General features: G+C 47.3%; 1 protein-coding gene across 3 annotated transcripts in view; it reads left to right on the forward strand.

Moving 5' to 3' along the window:
- The window catches only part of ACSBG2 (acyl-CoA synthetase bubblegum family member 2), a 41,775-nt gene that overhangs the window by 2,509 nt on the left and 21,005 nt on the right, over window positions 1-18,261 (forward strand). For 2 of the 3 annotated variants that reach the window (XM_082206346.1, XM_082206347.1), the window contains exons 2-6: window positions 6,259-6,329; window positions 7,651-7,886; window positions 10,411-10,499; window positions 14,759-14,879; window positions 16,675-16,755. In XM_082206346.1, coding sequence (XP_082062472.1) covers window positions 6,259-6,329; window positions 7,651-7,886; window positions 10,411-10,499; window positions 14,759-14,879; window positions 16,675-16,755 — 598 coding nt within the window. Of the gene's footprint in view, window positions 1-4,907; window positions 5,153-6,258; window positions 6,330-7,650; window positions 7,887-10,410; window positions 10,500-14,758; window positions 14,880-16,674; window positions 16,756-18,261 lie in introns of those variants that run through there. The other variant, XM_082206348.1, reaches the window with a different exon arrangement.

Below are 18,261 nucleotides of genomic sequence, written 5' to 3' on the forward strand. Positions count from 1 at the left end.
ATCTGAGGCGTTCCTGCATTGCAGGGCGTTCGACTAGATGACCCCCCAAGTCTGTGATTCTATGATCACGTTTCTTCTAAGCGAGTGTCCGTAGCCATGGCGCACTCAGGACAAACTCCCGGTACTCTGATTACTGAAGTTGGGTTTCCAAACGAGCAATCTTAAATATTGTTGTACGTTTGCTGCCTGGGGGTTGCGGTTAGTCTCTATGCCTGAGTGCCTTTTAATTCCCCGAAACAACAATGATCCAATCGCTGGAGCAATCAGACAAGTTAATTGGGAATGGCCTAAGTATGGGTCGTTAAGGTAACAAAGGAACTGGGTTCTGTGCCAGATGTCAATTGGGAGCCCCTGGCTAGCAGGTACTTTGGAAAAACAAAAGCCAGAGTTGAAGCAGAGAAACCAAGCTATGCCTGATTTTGGGTGGAATCCCAGGCTGTGGCTATGGGAGAAGCAATACCTTTTTGGGTTTCTAATGCCATGAGCGCTTCTATCTTAGGCTCAGGTTGTATATATGTGTCAAGAAACCATATATACTAAAGATAAGACACTCTCCACTGTGCCTCAATCCCAAAAGGAGACATGGACCCTGGAACCTCTGTTAGCTCCATCTGGTACGCAGGATGAGACCCTCCCTGCCCGCAGACTGTCTGGCCAGAGTGGTGCATGCTCTGGTTATCTCTCGCTTGGACTACTGCAATGCGCTCTACGTGGGGCTACCTTTGAAGGTGACCCGGAAACTGCAACTAATCCAGAATGCGGCAGCTAGACTGGTGACTGGGAGCTGCCGCCGAGACCACATAACACCGGTCTTGAAAGACCTACATTGGCTCCCAGTACGTTTCCGAGCCCAATTCAAAGTGTTGGTGCTGACCTTTAAAGCCCTAAACAGCCTCGGCCCGGTAGACCTGAAGGAGGGTCTCCACCCCCATTTTCTAGCCCAGACACTGAGGTCCAGCTCCGAGGGCCTTCTGGCGGTTCCCTCCCTGCGAGAAGTGAGGTGGGAACCAGGCAGAGGGCCTTCTCGGTGGTGGCGCCCTCCCTGTGGAATGCCCTCCCATCAGATGTCAAGGAAATAAACAACTATCTGACTTTTAGAAGACATCTGAAGGCAGCCCTGTTTAGGGAAGCTTTTAATGTTTGATGTTGTATTTTTAATATTTTGTTGGGAGCCGCCCAGAATGGCTGGGGAAGCCCAGCCAGACGGGTGGGGTATGAATTATAAATTATTATTACTTTTCGAAACTTATATACAGTGGTACCTCAGGTTAAGTACTTAATTCATTCCGGAGGTCTGTTCTTAACCTGAAACTGTTCTTAACCTGAAGCACCACTTTAGCTAATGGGGCCTCCTGCTGCCGCCTCGCCGCTGGATCACGATTTCTGTTCTCATCCTGAAGCAAAGTTCTTAAACTGAAGCACTATTTCTGGGTTAGCAGAGTCTGTAACCCAAAGCGTACATAACCTGAAGCATCTGTAACCCAAGGTACCACTGTATATATAAGCTAGACACCAAACGTCTCCTTAAAACAAGGTTACAGTCACCAAAAAGGAATGTCTAGTTGCCATTTCTAGGCAAGACAGCTCTAAAGTCTTATTTTTTCAAAGGATGGACTGGTGGTGATCGATTTTCAGTGAAACATCGGACTCGTTCAGAGGAGAACCTTGAGCTCAGTTAAGAACTTTGAGAACTTAAAGAAGAAAAGTCCCTTTATCCAAGGACATATTGGCCTGTTCCAACCTTTTTCTTCATGGTGACACGGTCCATTCATCTTTTAAGGAGGAGAGAATTCTTTCAATCCCAAGAAGCAAGACTTAACCGTGTTCTTGTTCTGCTAGGGTTCCATCAACATTTTCCAGGAAGCTTGCGTGCTCTTGGTGTCTGCGCCATCTTAGAAAAAGTTGGCCAGCCTTTTTCCTCCTCACCGCACCATAAATCCGCTCAATTTCTCAATGTTCCCTTCTCTTGAGATCTGAGGGACTGATGAAGGCAACAAAGGAATCTTGTCCTACTTGAAAAACTTCAGCGACATTTTTGTGGCTTTGAGCTATTTGTGGGACAGGGTCAATTTTGTCAGATGATGGTGGGAAGGCACAGAATGGGTGGGTGGAAATAATGGTTTTACTTTGGAACACAGGAAGGCTACTTCGTGGAACGTCAAGCCAATTGGTCCTCCTAGCTCATTTTCCCAAACTTGGTTCTCCAGCGCTTTTTTTACATGTATAATTTTTTGATTTATACTTTTCAGGTTTATACGTTTCACTAATTCTGCACTCATTTTGACATTTCAAAATGGACTTCCTTCCCCCTCTTTCTGTGGTTCCTTAAATTTATTTTCAATATCTTCTGCATATCCAGATTTACTTAATTTGCTCATTTATTCATGTTCTTTAAATATATATTACGAAACTGCAGGTTATAGCAACGATCCTGCCAATGTTCTCATCTGCTTACGATTTATCTGTAAATACTCAAAAAACCATTTCCATTCTTTTATAAAAAGTTTATATTGATATCTTATTCTTCCGCTAAGTTTCACCATTTCTGCATATTCCGTAAGTTTTTGTATACATTCTTCCGGGGACTACTGCCACATTCTGGATTCGTTGTAGTTTCTGGGTCACCTTTCAAGGCAGCCCCATGTAAGAGCGCATTGCAGTAGTCCAAGCAGGAGATAACCAGAGCATGCACCACTCTGGCAAGACAGTGCACAGGCAGGTAGGGTCTCATCCTCCGTACCAGATGGAGCTGGTAGACAGCTGCCCTGGACACAGAACTGACCTGCGCCTCCATGGACAGCTGTGAGTCCAAAATGACCCCCAGGCTGCGCACCTGGTTTTACAGGGGCACAGTCACCCCATTCAGGACCAGAGAGTCCTCCACACCTGCCCACTCCAACCCAAAAAAACAGTACAGTCATACGTCGGGTTACAGATGCTTCAGGTTGTGTTTCTTCAGGTTAAAGGTAAAGGTAAAGGGACCCCTGACCATTAGGTCCAGTCGTGGCTGACTCGGGTTGTGGCGCTCATCTCGCTTTATTGGCCGAGGGAGCCGGCGTACAGCTTCCGGGTCATGTGGCCAGCAGGACTAAGCCGCTTCTGGTGAACCAGAGCAGTGCACAGAAACGCTGTTTACCTTCCCACCGGAGCAGGACCTATTTATCTACTTGCACTATATGCTTTCGAACTGCTAGGTTGGCAGGAGCAGGGACCGAGCAACGGGAGCTCACCCCGTCACGGGGATTCGAACTGCCAACCTTTTGATCGGCAAGTCCTAGGCTCTGTGGTTTAACCTACAGCGCCACCTGGCAGGTTAAAGGTAAAGGTAAAGGTACCCCTGCCCGAACGGGCCAGTCTTGACAGACTCTGGGGTTTGTGCGCCCATCTCACATCTAGAGGCCGGGGGCCAGCGCTGTCCGCAGACACTTCCGGGTCACGTGGCCAGCGTGACAACGCTGCTCTGGCGAGCCAGAGCCGCACACGGAACGCTGTTTACCTTCCCGCTGGTAAGCGGTACCTATTTATCTACTTGCCCCCGGGGGTGCTTTCGAACTGCTAGGTTGGCAGGCGCTGGGACCGAGCAGCGGGAGCGCACCCCGCCGCGGGGATTCGAACCACTGACCTTCCGATCGGCAAGCCCTAGGCGCTGAGGCTTTAGCCCACAGCGCCACCCGCGTCCCTCACCTGGCAGGTTACGGACTGCCAAAACCCGGAAGTACTGGAACAGGTTACTTCTGGGTATGGCTTCGGCAGAAGCGCTAAATCATGCTTTGCGCAGAAGAACCAAATCGCAACCCGTGTGCAGACGCGCCGCTGAAGGTTGAGAACGTGCATTATGTTCGCAACCCAAGCATCCACTATAGTTCCGTCTTGACCAAGAGTAGGCAACCTAAGGCCAAGGGGCCAGATCCGGCCCAATCGCCTTCTGAATCCGGCTGGCGGACGGTCTGGGAATCAGCGTGTTTTTACAAGAGTAGAATTTTATGTAAAAGGCATCTCTGGGTTATTTGTGGTGCATAGGAATTTGTTCATTTCCCCCACCCCCAAAATCTAGTCTGGCCCACCACGTGGTCTGAGGGACGGTGGACCAGCCCACAGCTGAAAAAGGTTGCTGACCCCTGGTTTTGACAGGATTCAACCTCAATCTGTTAGCCACCATCCATCCTCCAACCGCCTCCAGACACTCGCACAACGCGGGTCTTGAACCCTCGCGCCTGACAGAGGGTGGCTCTGTTAAGTTGTGGGTGAACGTATCAGACGACACAGTGATTCTTCAACCGCTCTTGTTTATTCACAGGCCAGGACAGAACTGAACTGAAGGGTTCAGTCAGCCTGCTTATATAGAGCTCCAGTACAACGTAACTGTAACAATTTTCTAAAACTATCCAATCACTGAACGTCACTTTCGATCCCTTAATTTGCATAACTATCTACAGTATCCCCCTGCTGGCCCAGGGTGAGAACTTCAGTACATAACGCGCTTGTGCTTTACCGACGTGAGCTATGTCAGGACACGACTACCTTACGTTTGCTGGTACCCTCTCTCCCAGTGGTGTAGCGTGGGGGGGTCAGGGGGGGCCGGCCGCACTGGGCGCAACATCTGGGGGTTAGGGTTAGGGGGCGCAAATCCACGGGTTAGGGGGCGCAAATTACTTGCCTTGCCCCGGGTGCTGACAACCCACGCTATGCCACTGCTCTCTCCGGCGGCGCATGCTCCCGTTTCGCCGATCGGTCCCTGCTCTCGAATGTGTTGCCTTGCGGCTTTGGACCACACCTCTAGGTCGGCTTTGCCGCAGGACCCACGAAGTCTGGAACCCTGGGATGCGCATGTGGCTGTAGTTGTGGCGGCGACATCACAAGCGTGGCGTTCTAGAAGGGGGGGGTCTCCCCTTTGGCCTGCAGTGGCCGGAAGATCTCTGCCGGAGAAACACCCTGGGGGGGAGCGGGCAGGGGAGGGGACAAGTTTTGCAAAGGCCGGCGCCAGGACCACCAGAACGGAGGGAGGAAATACCCCCCACCCCGGCACTTGTTCCCTCCCTGCAGCCTGAAAGAGAAAAAATAATAATGCCACATTGACATGGGAAGAAGGCGCTTGAAGGCAGAACATCACCCAGCTTCCGGTTTGGAGAGTCGGGAACAGCGAGGAGGCAGGGTGTGTCTGTGGCTAAACACTGGGGTGCTCAGTCTCTCAATCTCCCCCCGCCCTGGTTTCTTTTGCATGCACAGGTTGACGCATCACTGTCTGTGCAAGATGCTTTTCTTTTGCAATACGTGCACCTTAGAATCATAGAATCATAGAGTTGGAAGAGACCACAAGGGCCATCGAGTCCAACCCCCTGCCAAGCAGGAAACACCATCAGAGCACTCCTGACATATGGTTGTCAAGCCTCTGCTTAAAGACCTCCAAAGTCGGAGACTCCACCACACTCCTTGGCAGCAAATTCCACTGTCAAACAGCTCTTACTGTCAGGAAGTTCTTCCTAATGTTTAGGTGGAATCTTCTTTCTTGTAGTTTGGATCCATTGCTCCGTGTCCGCTTCTCTGGAGCAGCAGAAAACAACCTTTCTCCCTCCTCTAGGTGACATCCTTTTATATATTTGAACATGGCTATCATATCACCCCTTAACCTCCTCTTCTCCAGGCTAAACATGCCCAGCTCCCTTAGCCGTTCCTCATAAGGCATCGTTTCCAGGCCTTTGACCAGGAGTGCTCTGATGGTGTTTCCTGCTTGGCAGGGGGTTGGACTCGATGGCCCTTGTGGTCTCTTCCAACTCTGATTCTATGATTCTATGATTCTATTCTATAAAATCAGTTTAAACCAAATTAATGGCAACCAATAAATTATTATTTTAATGTTGAAGGTGGTTGCCTCCTGGCTGCAGCCTGGCTTTAAAAAAAAAAAAGTATTAAAGGAAGCTTATTGGTTCCTTTGACTTAAAAACACACATGCACACCTTTTTGAAGATTTGCCAGGCTTGTTTATATTGCTGCTTTGCTTCTAGAAACTAGATTGGGGAGGTTGTCCGTCCTGCTCGCTATCAGTGAATTAGATCAAATCTCTCTGCTTTGCTTTTTTTTCTTTTCTTTGCAGAATGGCGTCCTCCGACACAGAGGAACATGCCTGAAATCCGTCTTCCGCTAAAGATTAAATAGAGTGCCCCGGGGTTGGGGGGATAGCGTCTGGGGGATGAAAAACAACTTAATCTGCTTTGGGTCGCATTGCTGCAGTGACCTGTCTTTTTCTCGTCCCCTCCGCAGCGTTGAAAACCACCACCCAGAACCAGCGGAAGAAGCAGATTCGCCGGCGGCAGAGATGTTCCGGTCCAAAGGTAGGCAAAAGTTGCTGGTGGTTTTTGTTTGCATGTTGGGGAGCGTTTGAGACAGTGACGTGGGTGCAGAATTCTGAGAGGGGCACAACCAGTTACCCCCATGACAGGCTCCCTTATCGAGGCATCCCTTATCGATGACAGGCATCCGGGGAACATTCAACCATCATCCTAATAATAATAATATTATAATAATAATGATGATAATTTATTATTTATACCCGGCCCATCTGGCTGAGTCTCCCCAGCCACTCTGGGAGGCTTCCAATCAAGTGTTAAAAACAGCACAGCATTAAATGTTAAAAACTTCCCTAAACAGGGCTGCCTTCAGATGTCTTTTAAAGATAGGATAACTGCTTATTTGCTTCACATCTGAAGGGAGGGTGTTCCACAGGGCGGGTGCCACCACCGAGGAGGCCCTCTGCCTGGTTCCCTGTAACCTCACTTCTCGCAATGAGGGAACCACCAGAAGGCCCTCGGAGCTGGACCTCGGTGTCCGGGCTGAACGATGGGGGTGGAAATGCTCCTTCAGGTATACTGGACCGAGGCCGTTTAGGGCTTTCAAGGTCAGCACCAACACTTTGAATTGTGCTCGGAAACGTACTGGGAGCCAATGCAGATCTCTCAGGACCGGTGTTATGTGGTCTCGGCGGCCGCTCCCAGTCACCAGTCTAGCTGCCGCATTCTGGATTAATTGCAGTTTCCGGGTCACCTTCAAAGGTAGCCCCACATAGAGCGCATGGCAGCAGTCCAAGCGGGAGATAACTAGAGCATGCACCACTCTGGTGAGGCAGTCTGCGGGCAGGGAGGGTCTCATCCTGCGTACCAGATGGAGCTGGTAGACAGCCGCCCTGGACACAGAATTAACCTGTGCCTCCATGGACATGGCCGCCCCCAGTCCAAAATGACTCCCAGGCTGCGCACCTGGTCCTTCAGGGGCACAGTCACCCCATTCAGGACCAGGGAGTCCCCCACACCCGCCATGTTGTTCATGCTACGTGAAAGCAGCGATCCCTCTCGCTGTTCTGGCTTCTGGGATAGCTGTGCAGCCTGCATTCGCTCCATAAGACGCACACACATTTCCCCTTAGTTTTTAGGAGGGAAAAAGTGAGTCTTATAGAGCAAAAAATACGGTAAGTTTGAGAACCAAGGCACCGCTGTATATAAAAATCCGCAAGTAAGAACAGTTGATGATCCGTTGGCCAGTATTCCTACGATGCCTGTTTTAATGCTTGAAGGACTTATTTAGGCTGCCCATTTAATACTTTTTCATGGCCCCTGTTTCCCCCCCCCCATCTTGTTCTCTCTCCCTTGGACACCCCAGCTCCGCCTTCTGTGGGACTCTGGACCTCGAAGAGGGATGGGGAAGTCCTCCTGAGGATGGATGAAAGCGGAATCGGTTGCGAGACCCCCATCACCATCCACGAACTTCTTCTGAACTCCGTCTGTCAATTTGGTGACTATCCTGCCCTGTCTTCCAAGAAAGATGGCAGGTGGACCAAACTCACCTTCAAGGAGTACTACCAGGAGTGCCGGGGAGCCGCCAAGAGCTTTCTAAAGGTTCGGGGGTCCGTGGGGACAAGGCAGCTCTTTTTTGACCCCCATCTTCTTCTCTTGACCTTCACAGGGACCCTGTGCGGTAGACCTGGCTAAGAGATAGATACATGGCTAAAGGCTTGCCCAACTCTCTGGGAATTTGGGACCTAGAGCCTTCCCAGTCTCGGTTTAGTTGGGGGAAACCCAGCCACATTATTTTACAGGTGAAACTCGAAAAATTAGAATATCGTGGGAAAGTTCCTTGATTTCAGGAATTCAGCTTGAAAGGTGAAACTAATATATGAGACAGGCTCGTGACATGCAAAGCGAGATATGTCCACCCTTGATTTGTTATCATTGCCATGATCATGGCGTACAGCTGGTGAAAACCCCAAATCTCAGAAAATTAGAATATTCAAGGAAATCAGCAAAACAAGGATTGCAAATCGAGCAAGATTAGACCTATGGCAAGTAGAAGCACATCTCACTTTGCATGTCACAAGTCAATCTCATATATTAGTTTCACCATTCAAGTTGAATTCCTGAAATCAATGAACTTTTCCACGATATTCTAATTTTTCGAGTTTCACCTGTATATCTTATATATATTATATTATACAGTAGTACCTCTGGATGCGGACGGGATCTGTTCCGGAGCCCTGTTCGCAACATGAGCAGAATACAACCCACATCTGCCCATGCGCAGGGTGCGATTCGCTGCTTCTGCGCATGCGCGTGAGCGTCTGCGCATGCGCGAGCGGCGAAACCCGGAAGTAACCCTTTCCGGTACTTCCGGGTCACCGCAGGACACAACCTGAAAAGATTTAACCTGAAGCAAATGTAACCAAAGGTATGACTGTATATACATTACATTACATTACTTAAAAAGGTAAAGGTACCCCTGCCCGTACGGGCCAGTCGTGTCCGACTCTAGGGTTGTGCGCCCATCTCACTTAAGAGGCCGGGGGCCAGCGCTGTCCGGAGACACTTCCGGGTCACGTGGCCAGCGTGACGAAGCTGCTCTGGCCAGCCAGCACCAGCGCAGCACACGGAAACGCCGTTTACCTTCCCGCTATAAAGCGCTCCCTATTTATCTACTTGCACTTGAGTGCTTTTGAACTGCTAGGTGGGCAGGAGCTGGGACCGAAAGACGGGAGCTCACCCTGCTATGGGGATTCGAACCGCCAACCATGCGATCGGCACGCCCTAGGCGCTGAGGTTTTACCCACAGCGCCACCCGCGTCCCATACTATACTATACTATATTATATTATAATTTATTTTATAAATAATACAATTGCTCTTATAGCATATTTAAGCCACCGCAAACAGGCGGCCCCTTTTGAGGGCAGAAACCGTATATTCTCTTTTCTATGTATAATTTTTATTTGATTTTACAACTCCGTTCACACTCATAATCACCAGTAATAGAAATTACACAAGATTCTTCCATACCTGAAGACTTCCCTCCTCCCTTCCGTGGGTTCTTTGAATAACTGTTTTTCAAAAACTGCGTATTAGTTCATCTAATTTACAATCCTCCACTGTATCCGAAATCTGTGTAACGTTGCTAGAGTTACTTAAAACCTGCCAAAGAGTTCAAGTTTTTACAGTGGTCTTTCAAATATAATATAAATTTGTCCCATTCTTTATTGAAGTTTTGATCTTCCTGGTTTCTGGTTTTCCTGGTTAGTCTTGCCATCTCTGCGTAGTCCAGTAAATTCATCTGCCAGTCCATCCTAGTAGATATAAACAGTCTTTTCAGTTCCTTCGGTATCTCTGCACCTACAATTCCTAACAAAAAGCCTACTGTTTTTTAAACAAAAGTTATCTCAAACATTTTTTTTTCCAGTTCATTGCAAGGTGGATAAAAATCAGTGATATTTTTTAAAAAAGGATTTTTAAAATTTAAATTGGATTTTTAAAATAAAATGCTTTGGGAGGAAAAATCTTTCTAAAGATAGTTTTCTATTTAAGTTACATTATAGTCCAAAGGTTAAACTTTTGATGTGGTTTAAAAAACCAAAAAAAACCTCAGACTGAGTTTTAGTACACATGAAAAACTTTAAACAAATCTTTATTTCCTGATGAATAGCCTTTGGACTGTTGTTGTTGTTTAGTCGATTTTGTCCTTCTCTCGTAGTTTGTCTGTTAGCTTAGCCAATTCTGCATAGTTCATCCGTTTTTCTTCCCATTGTTCCTTTGATGGTATTTCTTCCGTCTTCCAGTATTGTGCAATCAAGATTCTTGCCGTGGTTGTAGCATAAATAATGTCCATTTTCCTTTTGGTGGCTCTTGATTTGAGATACCTAACAAAAAGGTTTCAGGATGTTGAACAAAATTCATTTTGAACATTTTTTTCAATTCATTGTATATCATTTCCCAATCTTTTTAATCCATTTGCATTCCCACCACATATGATAAAATGTTCCTTCCTTTTCCTTACATCTCCAGCAACTGTTATTTTCCTTCCTAAACATCTTTGCCCAAAAAATGAGTGCATTTTGGAAGATGCCTTCTTACCCGAGTCTCTCCTCTTTATGTTGCAGTTGGGCCTGGAACGCTTTCACGGGGTTGGCATCCTGGGATTCAATTCTGCCGAATGGTTCATAGCGGACATAGGAGCGATTCTGGCTGGGTGAGTTTGACCGTTCCGAAAAAGGAAGCGTAACTCCAAACTGGACCGGAACCCTCTCGCTGTTTCTTTTCTTTTGTTGTAAATTTATTTATTTGGTTTTTCAAATTAAACTTTGAAAGTCACGTATCAACATACAATAAAAAAAGGTTCCATAGAATCTCCAGGGCTTCCCTCTTCCCCTTTGTGGGTCCTATTGTTAATCGCTTCCTCCTGCATCTTTTATTGTTGTTGTTGTTTAGTCGTTTAGTCGTGTCCGCCTCTTTGTGACCCCCTGGACCAGAGCACGCCAGGCCCTCCTGTCTTCCACTGCCTCCTGCGGTTTAGTCAAACTCATGCCTGTAGCTTTGAGAACACTGTCCCACCATCTCGTCCTCTGCCGTCCCCTTCTTCTTGTGCCCTCCATCTTTCCCAGCATCAGGGTCTTTTCCAGGGAGTCTTCTCTTCTCATGAGGTGGCCAAAGTCTTGGAGCCTCAGCTTCAGGATCTGTCCTTCCAGTGAGCACTCAGGGCTGATTTCCTTCAGAATGGAGAGGTTTGATCTTCTTGCAGTCCATGGGACTCTCAAGAGTCTCCTCCAGCACCAGAATTCAAAAGCATCCATTCTTTGGTGATCAGCCGCCTTTATGGCCCAGCTCTCACTTCCATACATCACTACTGGGGAAACCATAGCTTGAACTATATAGACCTTTTATAATACAATCCAAATCTTTTACATCTCCATGATACCCAAAATTTACCATTAAACTTATTCCAATCCCACAAACAGTTTTAGCTATTTACAGTGGTTTTTAAGACAGGCATAGGCAAACTCGGCCCTCCAGATGTTTTGCGACTACAACTCCCATCATCCCTAGCTAACAGGACCAGTGGTCAGGGATGGTGGGAGTTGTAGTCCCAAAACATCTGGAGGGCCGAGTTTGCCTATGCCTGGATTATAGCCCCCCCCCCCCCATTCCTTATTAAAGTTTGGGTCTTCCTGATTTCTGATTTGTCCGGTCATTGTTGCCATTTGATGGCATGATCCCATCAACTTGAGAAACCTACTCGCTTCTGATCCCTTGGCCCGTCGAAGGATACCCGCTGCCTTAAGATGGGCCACTGGGGATGTCCAACTTCCTTTTGGGAAGACAAGATTTCAGGGCAGTTCACTGGAAAAACATGCCTTGCGCTGAGACCAGACCACAGTAGTCCACCTGTCAATCATTGCTGCTTAAGCCGACTTGCAGCAGTGCTCTGGGGGTTTCAGAGTAAGGAATTATTATTATTATTATTTATTTATTTATTTATACTCCGCCCATCTGGCCGGGTTTCCCCAGCCACTCTGGGCGGCTTCCAAAAGAATATTAAAATACTGTGATACATCAAACATTAAAAGCCTCCCTAAACAGGGCTGCCTTCAGAGGTCTTCTAAAAGTCTGGTAGTTGTTGTTCTCTTTGACATCTGGTGGGAGGGCGTTCCACAGGGCAGGTGCCACTACCGAGAAGGCCCTCTGCCTGGTTCCCTGTAACCTCATTTCTTGCAGTGAGGGAACCGCCAGAAGGCCCTCAGTGCTGGACCTCAGAGTCTGGGCAGAACGATGGGGGTGGAGACGCTCCTTCAGGTCTACTGGACCGAGGCCGTTTAGGACTTTAAAGGTCAGCACCAACACTTTGAATTGCGCTCGGAAATGTCCTGGGAGCCAATGTAGGTCTTTCAAGACCGGTGTTATATGGTCTCAGCAGCCGCTCCCAGTCACCAGTCTAGCTGCTGCATTCTGGATTAATTGCAGTTTCTGGGTCACCTTCAAAGGGAGCCCCACGTAGAGCTCATTGCAGTAGTCCAAGCAGGAGATAACCAGAGCATGCACCACTCTGGCCAGACAGTCTGCGGGCAGGGAGGGTCTCATCCTGCGTACCAGGTGGAGCTAACACAGGTTCCAGAGTCCATGTCTCCTTTTGGGATTGAGGCACAGTGGAGAGTGTCTTATCTTTAGTACCACTGGCGAGACAGTCCGAGGGCAGGTAGGGTCTCATCCTGCGTACCAGGTGGAGCTGGTAAACAGCTGCCCTGGACACAGAACTGACCTGCGCCTCCATGGACAGCTGTGAGTCCAAAATGACTCCCAGGCTGCGCACCTGGTCCTTCAGGGGCACAGTTACCCCATTCAGGACCAGGGAGTCCTACACACCTGCCCGCCCCCTGTCCCCCAAAAACAGTACAGTGGTGCCTCGCAAGACGAAATTAATCCGTTCCGAAATTAATCCGTTCTCTTTGTCTTGCGGTTTTTTCGTCTTGCGAAGCACGGCTATTAGCAGCTTAGCGGCTATTAACGGCTTAGCGGCTATTAACGGCTTAGCAGCTTTAAGAAAAAGGAAACAAACTCGCAAGAACTCGCAAGACGTTTCGTCTTGCGAAGCAAGCCCATAGGGAAATTCGTCTTGCGGAACGACTCAAAAAACGGAAAACTCTTTCGTCTTGCGCATTTTTCGTCTTGCGAGGCATTCATCTTGCGAGGTACCACTGTACTTCTGTCTTGTCAGGATCCAACCACAATCTGTTAGCCGCCATCCATCCTCCAACCGCCTCCAGATCAATGCCTTTTCCAGCCTTACCTGGAGACATCTGGAATTGAACCCGGTACCTGAGTGAAAAGCAGGAGTCTCCGTTTAAATCCTCACAAAGTCTCCATATAAATCCTTGCAGCCAGGGACGGATTTAGGTTTGTTGAGGCCCTAAGCTACTGAAGGTAATGGGGCCCCTTATATGTCCAGCTGTCCTTTGTCAACAGCAAATTGTCACAGTTTTTTGTGTTGAATATATGCTCTATGGTAATTTATGGAGGCAGTGGAAGACAGGAGTGCCTGGCGTGCTCTGGTCCAGGGGGTCACGAAGAGTCGGACACAACTAAACGATGAAACAACAATAATTTATGGACCTAATAATATCTAGAGCCATTTGCACATAACGGAATATGTATTTAATCAAAGGAATTGTTGAACTGAAATACAATTAAGTATATTAATAGTGAAATAAAATTCAGAAGTATATGAAGTGTGAAATAATTAAGCTCTAAATGATTTTTTTATTCGTAACAAACTTAATAATGCAAACACATTGGCATCTGGCAATAACAAAAGTTCCTTTAGAAAAACAATTTAGAAAGGCTCATAGTCTAGTCTCAGTCTCTAGACTTGCAATAACATGAAATGATAATTGTTTTTTATCTTACATTTTGGAAATGTACATCCAGTTTCCCCCCCCCTTTACATTTTTTGGGGGCCCTAAGCTATAGCTTGTTTAAAGTAAAGGTAAAGAGACCCCTGACCATTAGGGGTTGCGGCGCTCATCTCGCTTTACTGGCCAAGGGAGCCGGCGTACAGCTTCCGGGTCATGTGGCCAGCAGGACTAAGCCGCTTCTGGCGAACCAGAGCAGCGCATGGAAACGCCGTTTACCTTCCTGCCGGAGCGGTACCTATTTATCTACTTGCACTTTGATGTGCTTTTGAACTGCTAGGTTGTCAGGAGCAGGGACCGAGCAACGGGAGCTCACCCCATCGCTGGGATTCGAACCACCGACCTTCTGATCGGCAAGTCCTAGGCTCTGTGGTTTAACGCACAGCGCCACCCGCATCCCACATAGCTTGTTTAGCTTATACGTAAATTCAGCACTGCTTGCAGCACTCCAGAACAACCTCAGAAGGAAGCTTTTGAATTGTGCACCCCCAAAAATGTTCAAGCAGGGACGCGGGTGGCGCTGTGGGTAAAACCTCAGTGCCTAGGACTTGCCGATCGTATGGTCGGCAGTTCGAATCCCCGCGATGACGGGGTGAGCTCCTGTCTTTCGGTCCCAGCTCCTGCCCACCTAGCAGTTTGAAAGCACCCCTAAAGTGCAAGTAGATAAATAGGTACCGCTTTATAGCGGGAAGGTAAACGGCGTTTCCATGTGCTGCGCTGGTGCAGGCTCGCCAGAGCAGCTTCGTCACGCAGGCCACGTGACCCGGAAGTGTCTCCGGACAGCGCTGGCCCCCGGCCTCTTAAGTGAGATGGGCGCACAACCCTAGAGTCGGACACGACTGGCCCGTATGGGCAGGGGTACCTTTACTTTTTTTAAAATGTTCAAAACCGCCTGTTGCTCGTCATTTGGAGGGCAGGGAAAGAGGGCCGAGAGCTTTGGTCTGTGGCAAAGTTTGCAGCCTGGTTCCTCTGTGTTCAAACCACATCTCAGATGTCTGTTGCACCCAGATTACAGGGTTTCTCTTTTTTCCCCACACACACGCAGAGGTTTTGCTGTTGGCATTTACACAACCAACTCCCCGGAGGCCTGCCAGTATGTCGCAGAGAACTGCGGAGCCAATATCATCGTGGTGGAGAACGACCGGCAACTTCAGAAAATCTTGGAGGTGACGTGGGGTCGTGAGCTGTGGCTTGGGCTTGCTTCAATCCTGTGGGCATTTGAGTGTTCGGGTGTACGCTAGCTTGTGGAATTATACTTTCAGGGCCGTAAAGGGGGCTGCATCAATAGGAGTATAGCATCTAGATCAAGGGAAGTAATAGTGCCACTGTATTCTGCTCTGGTCAGACCTCACCTGGAGTACTGTGTCCAGTTCTGGGCACCACAGTTCAAGAAGGACACTGACAAACTGGAACGTGTCCAGAGGAGGGCAACCAAAATGGTCCAAGGCCTGGAAACGATGCCTTATGAGGAACGGCTAAGGGAGCTGGGCATGTTTAGCCTGGAGAAGAGGAGGTTAAGGGGTGATATGATAGCCATGTTCAAATATATAAAAGGAGGTCACCTAGAGGAGGGAGAAAGGTTGTTTTCTGCTGCTCCAGAGAAGCGGACACGGAGCAATGGATCCAAACTACAAGAAAGAAGATTCCACCTAAACATGAGGAAGAACTTCCTGACAGTAAGAGCTGTTTGACAGTGGAATTTGCTGCCAAGGAGTGTGGTGGAGTCTCCTCCTTTGGAGGTCTTTAAGCAGAGGCTTGACAACCATATGTCAGGAGTGCTCTGATGGTGTTTCCTGCTTGGCAGGGGGTTGGACTCGATGGCCCTTGTGGCCTCTTCCAACTCTATGATTCTATGATTGGGCCGGATTCGGTAACCCAGGTTGAAATCAGACTCCTAAAACCCTACCGTGTTGAGGGAAACTGCAATCACAACATTAAGTTGCATTTACAGTGGTACCTCGGTTTTCAAACTTAACCTGTTCCGGAAGTCTGTTCCAAAACCAAGGTGCACTTTCCCATAGAAAGCAATGCAAAACAGATTGATCGGTTCCAGACTTTTGAAAACAACCCCTAAAACTGCAATTTAATATGAATTTAACTAACGAGACCATTGATCCATAAAATGAAAGCAATAATCAAGGTACAGTGGTAGCTCGGGTTACATACGCTTCAGGTTACATACACTTCTGGTTACAGACTCTGCTAACCCAGAAATAGTGCTTCAGGTTAAGAACTTTGCTTCAGGATGAGAACAGAAATCGTGCTCCGGCAGCGTGGCAGCAGCAGGAGACCCCATTAGCTAAAGTGGTGCTTCAGGTTAAGAACAGTTTCAGGTTAAGTACGGACCTCCGGAACGAATTAAGTACTTAACCCGAGGTACCACTGTACTGCATTATAAAATAAATAAGGCAGTATTGTAGATTATAAAAATAATTTATTTTATTTTATTTTTACCTGCGCTGATGATAGTCATGTTTTCGATGGGGGGCTTTTATCCATTTCCACAGTCACACAATCAGTAGCTGAACTGGGTTCCACACAGTCGCGAAGAGAAATGAACCGAAAAAGCCTCAAAAACAAAAACGCAAAATAAATAGCAAAAACAAAAGCGCCAAACTTAATCCGTTCCAGAAGTCCATTTGACTTCCGAAATGTTTGAAAACCAAGGCGCGGCTTCTGATTGGTGCAGGCGCCCCGGAAACAATAGCCGACAGCCGCATCGGATGTTCGGCTTCTGAAAAACGTTTGAAAACCAGAACACTTCCTTCTGGGTTTTCGGCGTTTGAGAACCAAGGTGTTTGAGAAGCAAGGTACCACTGTAGTGTATTGAGCCATCAGAGCACAGGGATTTCCTCATGGAAATGATTGCAAAGCTGTGGGATTGCTGCATTGAGTTAGGGGGCTGGGATGGATGACCTCTGAGGTTCCCCCTCTCAGTTCCTGTTGTCTTTCTTGCTCTAGGTTAAAAGCCAGTTGCCTCTTGTGAAGGCAATCATCCAGTATGGCGAAGAGCTCAAGGAGAAAAGGCCAAATCTGTACACGGTGAGAGTCTCCTCTTTTCCTTCCGTTCCTCCTTCTCTAAACCTTCCCTGAGTGCTTCATTGAGTTCGAGAGTTGGAATCCCAACTTCCCGGCAACTTCTCTCCTGCATTTCGCTTGCCCAGGTGACTAGCAATATCTGCTTTCCTTTCCTTATATAATTTTTACTATTTTTTTCTGTTTTACCATTTCAAGTAAACATATTTTTTTAAAAAAAAGATATTTATTGAAGGTTTTTAAAATATAACACACACAAAAAGAAAAATAAACATACAAAATGAAAAACAGTTAAAAACACACATTAATTTTCAATAACATAACTTCCATACACTTATTTCCCCGGACCTCCTCATACCTCCCTTCTTTGTATTCCAGTTCAATTTGTTAGTTCAGCAAATCCTTACCATTAAAATTTTACCCATTTGTGAAACCTTTCCCCCCCCCCCATATCTCTTAAAACATTACAGCTGGAAACCGCTTAGTTTCTATCCAACATCCTTCTAACATTGATTAATTTTACAATGTTTCTGTAAGTAGTCTTTGAATTTCTTCCAATCTTCTTTCACCGACTCTTCTCCCTGGTCTCGGATTCTGCCAGTCATTTCTGCCAATTCCATGTAGTCAATCAAATAAACATTTTTACATCCTTAAGATATCTGTGACTTCCCCTCTTCTCTTTCCGTGGTTCATTTTGCATATCTTAAATCCCTGCATATTTTACAAAAACGATAGAGTCGTGCCTTGGTTCTCGAACAGAAGGCGTTCGAGTCTGTTCAATTTCCGGAACTGTTTGAAAACCAAGGTGCAGCTTCCAATTGGCTGCAGGAGCGTCAGCGCTGGATGTTTGGCTTCTGAAAATGGTTCAAAAACCGGAACACTCACTTCTGGTTTTTGATCGTTCGGGAGCCGAAACGTACAAGTTCTGGGGCGTTCGATAACCAAGGTACAACTGTACCAATCAATTTTCCATTATTGCCTCCATCAAAGCTTATTTACACTGTTGAATTTATCTTAATGCTGCCAGCATTTTCACCTGTGCACAATTATTTCCCATCTATTCAATGAATGTTTTCCAATACACTCTAAACGTATATTCTCTTATTCTATATGTTAAGTCTACAAGTTGTGCATATTCTGTCAAATTAAGTTGCCAATCTTCTTCGGTTGGGACCTCGCTCTTTTCCCCATTTTTGGGCTAACAAAACACACAGGCCACAGTTGTTGCATCCATAAATAACCTTTTCTGACACCTGGGAATTTGAGTCTGAATTATCGCCAACAGAAAGGACGGGGGGGGGGGCATGGAGTCTGGGAAGTACAGTGGTGCCTCGCAAGACGAAAAGAATCCGTTCTGTGATTCTCTTCGTCTAGCGGTTTTTTCGTCTTGCGAAGCAAGCCCATTGAAGGATTAGCGGATTAGCGCTATTAGCGGCTTTTAGCAGCTTTTAGCGGCTTATCGGCTTATCGGATCAGCTGATAAGCGGCTTAGAAAAAGGGGCGGGAGGGGAA

The sequence above is a fragment of the Podarcis vaucheri genome (genome assembly GCF_965113315.1).
Source record: "Podarcis vaucheri genome assembly, chromosome: 18".
Taxonomy (NCBI): Eukaryota; Metazoa; Chordata; class Lepidosauria; order Squamata; family Lacertidae; genus Podarcis; species Podarcis vaucheri.